Source organism: Mus pahari, chromosome 12 (assembly GCF_900095145.1).
Source record: "Mus pahari chromosome 12, PAHARI_EIJ_v1.1, whole genome shotgun sequence".
Lineage (NCBI taxonomy): Eukaryota > Metazoa > Chordata > Mammalia > Rodentia > Muridae > Mus > Mus pahari.
This window is the reverse complement of record NC_034601.1, coordinates 28,248,151-28,256,511: the sequence shown is the minus strand read 5'-3', so window position 1 is coordinate 28,256,511 and position 8,361 is coordinate 28,248,151. Positions and strand designations below refer to the sequence as shown.

Sequence of the window (8,361 nt, the reverse complement as noted above, 5' to 3'; positions counted from 1 at the left end):
AAAAAAAAAAAAAAAAAAAAAAAAAAAAAAAACCAGACAGAAGGACTGATGTGAGTTCCAGAGCAGCATGGACTACTCCAGGGTTGTGTGTGACCCTCTTCCTAAGGTTCTCAGGATTCCAGGGTACGTGAATATATCAACATATAGTATAATACCAAACTATTTAAAGATTTAATTTTATTATTATTATTAATTAATTAATTAATTTATTTTTTGGTTTTTCGAGACAGGGTTTCTCTGTATAGCCCTGGCTGTCCTGGAACTCACTTTGTAGACCAGAACTCGAACTCAGAGATCCACCTGCCTCTGCCTCCCGAGTACTGGGATTAAAGGTGTGTGCCACCACACCCTGATAATTTTATTATTTTTAACTCTATGTCTATATTTGTAAGTCCAGTGGAAGCCAGAGCAGGGTTTCAAGTCCCCTGAATTACAGATGGGCTTAAGCTGCCCAACGCGGGTTCTGGGAACCAAATGGAAGTCCTGTGCAAGAGCGGTGCCCACTCTTTACTGTTGGGGCATTCACTCCAGCCCACACCCCCTTCTCTCTTTAAACACAAACTGTGGGAAGCCGAGCATGGCAGTACACACCTACAATCAAGGCATTTGGAAGCATGAGGCAGTATTCCTTCAAACGTGAGCCAGTCAGTATGTGCTAGTTAGTTTTTATAAACTGGACACAAGCCAGGATCATTTGGGAAGAAAGAACCTCAATGGAGAAAATGCCTCTATTTGATTGGCCTGTACGCAAGTCTATAAGGGATTTTCTTGATTAGTCATTGATGTAGGAGGGCCTAGACCATTGTGGGAGGTTCCACCGCTGGGCAGGTGGTCCTGGATGGTATAAGAAGGCAGGCTAAGCTAGCCGCAAGGAATAAGCAGTAAGTAGCACTCCTCCACGGCCTGTGCTCCAGTTCCCGTCCACAGGTTTCTGTCTCGACTTTTCTTCATGACAGACTATGAGCTGTAACTGGAAATCAACTCTTTCTGGTTTTGGTCATTGTTTTATCACAGCAACAGAGGAGCAAACTGAGACACAAGGCTACACAAACAGACACTGTCTTAATCAAACAAAACAAAAAGCTGTAGGTAAGGACCTCTTCACTGGTCATGAAAACTTTAGTAAGCAGCTCTCTTGGCAGTGTGTCCTGTGGTGTTGCGCTGCAAGCCTGGCCTCCTGAGTTTGACTCCTGCAAAGTATGCTGGAAGGAAAGAACTGACTCTTGCCTGCAGCACCACACACATCACGTAGACACACACAGGTTCAAAAGAAAAGGCTCCTATCAAGCGTGCAAGTCTAAGTTAAAAAACTAAAACCAACCAAGCACAACACCTCCCAGACAGACAAACGGACAAAGAGAAGTAGTGACTTCTCAGTGATGCAGAGTCAATTCTAAATGCCAAAGCTTTCTGTTTAAAGCGCCCTGACAGGTACGTATGGAAGACAGTCTTTCTGTTTAAAGCGCCCTGACAGGTATGTATGGAAGACAGTCTTTCTGTTTAAAGTGCCCTGACAGGTACGTATGGAAGACAGTCTTTCTGTTTAAAGCGCCCTGACAGGTACGTATGGAAGACAGTCTTTCTGTTTAAAGCGCCCTGACAGGTACGTATGGAAGACAATCTTTCTGTTTAAAGCGCCCTGACAGGTACGTATGGAAAACAGTCTTTCACCTCTACCTCTTCAGCTTTCCGTGGAACCCAAATCTCAGGTTATTTATGACCGATGTCTCCTAAGTAGCCCAGGCTGGCCATCTTCCTGCCTTGGTTTCACCTGTGCAAGGATGGCAGCCATGAAGCTCCACACGGACGGGCTGTCTCTTATCAGTCTGAGGCTTGAGGTATAGAGCCCTGGCCTCCCTGGCCGCTGACCTGCCACTTACTCTGGTTAAGTCCATGCCCAGCTTGAGCTGTGACAGAAGGTGCAGGATGACACTGCGCTGCTCCTCCACGGCCCCCAGGTCATCCTCCTTGTTGTCACCGGTATCCTCCACCTCATCATCTGCATTGATGTCTTCAGGTTCCTTGATGTGGGAGAAAGCAGAGTCCACTATTAAAGGTACTCATTAACACCTACTGAGAAAACCAGTTCAGCCTTGGAGACATTTATCCTAAACAGTCAGAGGGGAGGCATAACCCTGCTGAAAATACAAATCCCATCATTAAGCCAAGAAAGAAATTCCCTTTGGGGAGACCATAATTCCGGGATGAGCAGATGGTGGTCCTGTGACATATGTAACACGTGTTTCTGTTTATTGTTTGTTTGGCTTGAGACATCATCTTTCTATGTAACCTGGTTAACCCTGCCTTCACCATGTAACCCAGACTTCAAACTTGTGCCAGCTCTCCTGTCTAGTTTTCTAGGTACTGAGACCAGAGGAGTATGTTGACATGCCCAGCTAAAATATACTTACTTTGCAGGAACAATATTTTTCAAAAAGAGCCAAAATGTCCCCTAAATAAATTTATCTTTGTCCCAGACCTAGGAATCACCACATCTACATTAAGTGTTTTTTGTTTGTTTTGAGACAAAGTCTCTCACCATATAAGGCAAGCTGGCCTTGAACTCAGCCTCCCAAGTCTTGGGAGTACAGGCATAAGCCACCAAGTATTCATAAATTCAGGTTTTGTTTTTTATTAATTGAAAAAAATTGTGTGTGTGTGTGTGTGTGTGTGTGTGTGTGTGTGTGTGTGTGTATGAAAGAGAAAGGGGGAGGGAGGGAGGGAAGCAGTGTCTGTGAGTGTGCAGGTGCCAGGAAAGGCCTGAGACCATCGATTACCTGAATCTGGGGTTGTGAACTACCAACCTGAGACCCACACTCAGATCCCCTTTAAGAGCAGAATGCCCTCTTAACTGCTATGCCATTTCTCCAACCAAAATTCAAGGGATCTAAGGATGAAATATGTGTGCTTGTTTAAGCTAAAGCCATAAAGTAAGATTTAAAGGTGAATGCACACCACGTCAGGTCTAACCACTGTGAACTGTACTTTGCTATTCAGTCATGCCTGAGTCTTGAAGAGAGACCCTAGGTATGCATAAAAACTCTGTAGCTTCTCAGCCAGTCATAATACCACCAAAAGCATTCTGTATTTTAATCAGTAACACCTAGAAACTGAAAATGTATACGTCCATATCACCAGCTCCTAATGACTGCTCATACAATTGCACATTTATTACTAGGGTTTACGTTTTTTGGATTTTTGAGATGATGGGGGAGAGCTTCACTCTACAGCCCAGGCTACATGCCTATTCATACTTGGTAACTTTTGTTTGTTTGGAAGTGTTTTGAAATGACCCAGACTGGTCTTGAACTTACTGTGTCTGAACTCCTGATCCTCTTGCATCTGCTTCCCACATAACCATATAGGCGAGCACCTACTGTGGTTCTGATTGTGTGCACACGTGAAGGCCACAGGTGATGTCAGAGCTCTTCCTGTGGAGTTCACAGATTCATCTAGGCTAGCTTGTCAGTGCGTTCCAGGTATCTGCCTGCCTCTGTCTCCCCAACACTGCACTTAAAGATGCACGCCACTGCCCCTGGATTTCACACGGCTGCTGGGAAATCCAAATTCAGATTCTCCTACTTGCACAACAAAACCGGATAAAGGAGTCAGGTCCTTAATGCTCCTGGCTTTTATTTTTTTTTGCCAGGGTCTTATTTTATACATACCCAGGCTAGCCTGGAAACTCACTTTGTAGTCCAGGCTAACTTTGAACTTGTGGTACAAAGTTCCACAAGAATACAAAGGTTTAAAGTACAGAGTTTAATGGCTGGCTATCACGCCTGCCCAGCTTGCACTGAACAACAAATATACCAAGGTTCAATAGAACTTGATCAGCAGTCAGCATATCTATGCAGAACAGACTGTTAACATCTTTCTGTCAGAGAGCTGCATACAGGATACTATGTTTTAGCCAGGCAGTGGTGGTGTGGATGTCTCACGGTAGCCCAGGCTAGTTTTAAACCCAGAGCAATACTTCCTCTATCTCAACCTCACAGAGATGGAGATACAGATATAAGCTATCATGTTTGAATAGCTATGAGGATTTTTAAAAAAAAGATTTTATGTATATGAATACCAGTAACTGTTGTTGTCTTCAGACACATCAGAAGAGGGCATCAGATCCCATTACAGATGGTTGTGAGTCACCATGTGGTTGCTGGGAATTGAACTCAGGAACTCTGGAAGAGCAGCCAGTGCTCTTAACCACTGAGCCATCTCTCCAGCCCCTATTTTCTTCTTTTAAAGAATTCTGTAAACTCACATTATGACAAATCATTTATGGTCTTCTTCACTTCCTACGTTAATTGTGAACAGACAGACACATTTTGTATGTGTAAACCAGAGAGACTTCTGTTTTCTATGACCCTGAAGAGAGATGTCAAACCCTTCTGTCCGTGAAGGAAGCTGCTCCTGCTCTACAGCCTAGATAAAAGTCTGTACAGCACATAAAAGTCTGCCTGAACATTCACTCTTAAAGCAAGGGGATAGAGATGTTCAATCTCAGCTCCAACCAGCAAGCAGTGATGAGAACAACAAAACCCAGTTACTTCCTGAGTTAAACTTCATCTATTTGAGGTAGTATTAAAGAAAAACCATGAAGAACAACTCTAGAATAACAGTTTCCAGTATTAAAATATTACTGTCCATTTACTTACGTTGTATGTATGTATACGTTGTACATGTGCATGTGTGTATATAGGTGGGCACATGGTATACACATGAAAGTGGGAAGACATTAGGGTATCAGTTCTGTCTTCCATGTGTGTCCCATGGACTGAACTCAAGTTGTCAAACTTGGTGGCAAGTGCCTTAACCACTGAACTATCTTGCTGGCCCAGTTTTCATTGCTTTAAAACAACAAACAAAAATCAAATAATTTATTGGAATAGGAAAAGAAAAACTAGCCAGGTGGTGGTGGCGCACACCTATAATCCCAGCACTTGGGAGGCAGAGGCAGGCGGATTTCTGAGTTCGAGGCCAGCCTGGTCTACAGAGTGAGTTCCAGGACAGCCAGGAAAATAACCAAAAAAATAAAAAATAAAAATAATAAAGTTTTTCTTTTCCTTTTTTTTTCTTTCTTTCTTTTTTTTTTTTTTTTCTCAAGACAGGGTTTCTCTGTGTAGTCTTGGCTGTCCTGGAACTTTCTCTGTAGACCAGGCTGGCCTCGAACTCAGAGATCTGCCTGCCTCTGCCTCCCAAGTGCTGGGATTAAAGACATGCGCCACCACCGCACAGCAAGAAAAACTTTATTAGTAAGGAAGCTGAAGTTCAAAGTGGCATCATTGGTTTGCATCATTTTTAGTTGTTGTTTTTTTTTTTTTGTTTTTGGAGACAAGGTCTCATAATATAGCCATGTCTAGCCCAGATCTCAATCTGTAGACCAGGCTGGCCTTGAACTCACAGAGTTCCACTCTACCTACCAGTTGCTGGGGTCAAAGGTGCATATTACTATGCCCAACCTTTGGCTCACATTATTAAATGGAAAATTCTGAGTTCAAAATCATCAGGCATTAAACACACACTACTTAACTTTACAGACCCACCCAGGTTACTCTGTCATTCTGAATCCACTTAAGCCATCTACTTCTCAAACCCTGCCTCTGTTCAGAGCCATTTAAAAGCTTGTCTCCAAAGCATCCCTCTTCAACATCACACCATACTCCTTGTCTGTCTCCGAAGGGCCAGGTCACAGAAGTGTAAGTCCTATCAATTAAGGAAAGATGTTTCACACCACCACCTGCATGCATGAGTGTACAGAAGCTGTGGCTGCAAGCAGAGTCCATGTTATTCAGTGAAAGCATTAACTTCTCATTTGTACCTCTCCTCTAATTCCAGACAGCCTGGTAACTGTGTGTGTGTGTGTGTGTGTGTGTGTGTGTGTGTGTGTGTGTGTGTGTGTGTGTGCGTGTGTGTCAGTGTGTGTGACTTCCTTATTTAGCCTGCTTCCCTGAGCCTCCCTGGACTTTTCATGTTCCTGGCTCCAGGGCTCTTTCATAAAGTCAAAGATTTTGCTAGGTTTGAAAGTCCTAGTGTCTTATCTTTAAAGAAAAACTTACTAGTATATAAATAACTATAAAGCCTTCATCATTCTTGACTAAGTAATTATATTGGTGTATAATGTGAAAAATAATCAAAAATCACAGGAGGGAAGTAATAATTAACAATAGTATTTTTGTAATAATAAGAAAGATAAACCAGATTTTTAACAACAGGGACATTAACTCAGCATCTTATTTTGACTTTCAAACATTAATTATATAGGTCAGAACACAAGACAGAAAATAGCTTCAACTATCTATGTAATTATGGTAGCCATTAAAAATAGCAGACATGAACACAGAAGGCAAAGCAAACAAAATGAAAAACAATGTAACAGCAGTACAGCTACAGCAGAGTACAGCACTGTAGCTTCTGGAGACAGAATGAGCACCACTTTTTATAACGCTACAGAGTAACATCTGTAACCCTACCTTAGTGAGCAATGCCTGCAGTCTCAATACAACTCTAAGCTTATAAATGTATTAACAATGATTAATAAACAAAACCAAAAAAACAAAACAAATATATGTATCAGGCATAAGAAAACCCACACTAAAACAGGGACATTATTCTACCTGGAAAATCCATGTTCAAGTTCACCTAAGTAGGACAACATTTAGAAGCTGCAAGCATGTTGATTACTCTCACTAGAGCAAGAACACAACACCTCTGTTGGCACAACTGCCTTAACAACAAAACAACACAGTTCCCTTCCTAAGGAGTCTTCATTTCTTCCATTAAAATCAAGTTTTCATATTACCTTACCCTTGCTAATACTCCAGACTCTGCAACACACTGCGCTTCCGGGGCTGCCATGGGCTTGCTCGGCTCCGTTGCAAAGGGCTGCTCAGCTCCATTTTTATAGTGGTTTGATAAAGGTATCTTTGGCTCCAACCATTCAATTGTTGTCCCTGATGAAGTAAGAGAAATATTTTGCGAAGGCTTGCTCATAATCTGGGTAGGTGAGCAGATTTGGATTTTATTAAACAATTTTGTTTTAACTCTCCAAGACTAAGGCAGTTCAACCTGCACTGAAAGGAGACGGCTGTTCAACCTCATTAGCATGAGCACTAGGATTGGGCATTTCACAACAGGCAACTTGCAACTTGAAATGAGACACTGCAAAAAGAAATCAACCCTGAATAGGGCTGATCTTGCTTTTTAGATGAGTCTGTGAATCATGAAAGGAGCTCCCACTCAATTAGTCGTTGGTATCAATTATGTCCCTCTAATAATCAAAATGTATATAATTAGACTCTAGTGGGGAGCCACTCCAGGAACCTGAGATGGTAAAGCAGCATGGTTTGTTTAAATTAGGGATTACAATTTTCCTAACCAATCAAAATAACTCACTAGTTCTAATTGAAATACCATGTATATATCCTTTATTTAAATCATAAACAGCCTAATAAAACTTTTAAACTGAAATTCTTTTCTACTGAATAAATAGAGCTGACCTAGTGAAAGTCAGCAGTCACATTTAGAGACCTGTCATCTTCTCAGTTAATGAGTCAATGGTCTCTTGTTACCCTCAACTAGTCTAACAAAGTAGATTCTATGCCTAATCAATAATGGAAATGTTCCATTTGATTTCAGAGGCTGATCTGGGTTTCACGGAAGCTAGGTTATGGACTACAAGAATAAGGAATACTCAGACCACTATCAGGAAGAAACAGGAGGACACTCGCTAAGTCAAACATCAGACAGCAGAAGAGAAATAAACGCCAAACTACCCACCAGGCTAGTCAAGTCTGCCTTCTGCAATGGCAGTCGGCACGAAGTGGGCAGGGGTATTGAGACTGAAGGAATGTTGGGCCTATTGTAAGGCTGTACAGAAATGAAGACACGCTCCAACTTAAAATAACAATTTTTGCTATTACTATCCAGATTTTTTTTTAAAAAATAAAAGACACATGACCATTAATTAAAAGACCCATTTTAGGAGGCTACTGAGCTAACTAGAAACTATAATGAGACTTTATCAAACCAATGATCTGACATCAAGCCCCTCCAAATCAACACACAGACAAGCGAGTCTTTAGAGAACATATCCTCAGGCCCTATGGTCCAGGCACAGTAATACATACTTGTCATCCTAGAACTTAGGAAGCTGGGGCAGGAGTAGCTGAGGCTAGCCTGGGATGTGGGCTGAGATTACAGTCAGCCCAGACTAATCATGATACCTTATGCATGAATTAATGACATGAAAATATGACTTCAGCCGGGCGTGGGGGCGCACGCCTTTAATCCCAGCACTTGGGAGGCAGAGGCAGGCAGATTTCTGAGTTCCAGGACAGCCTGGCTACACAGAGAAACCCA

The 8,361-nt window shown here is 42.1% G+C and overlaps 1 protein-coding gene across 1 annotated transcript in view; it reads right to left on the bottom strand.

The window, feature by feature from the left end:
• The window catches only part of Osbpl11 (oxysterol binding protein like 11), a 55,872-nt gene that overhangs the window by 16,195 nt on the left and 31,316 nt on the right, over positions 1-8,361 (bottom strand). The window contains exons 7-8 of the mRNA XM_021209564.1: positions 6,808-6,953; positions 1,881-2,021 (exon numbers count right to left, since the gene is read on the bottom strand). Of these exons, the coding sequence (XP_021065223.1) occupies positions 1,881-2,021; positions 6,808-6,953 (287 nt within the window). The remainder of the gene's footprint in view (positions 1-1,880; positions 2,022-6,807; positions 6,954-8,361) is intronic.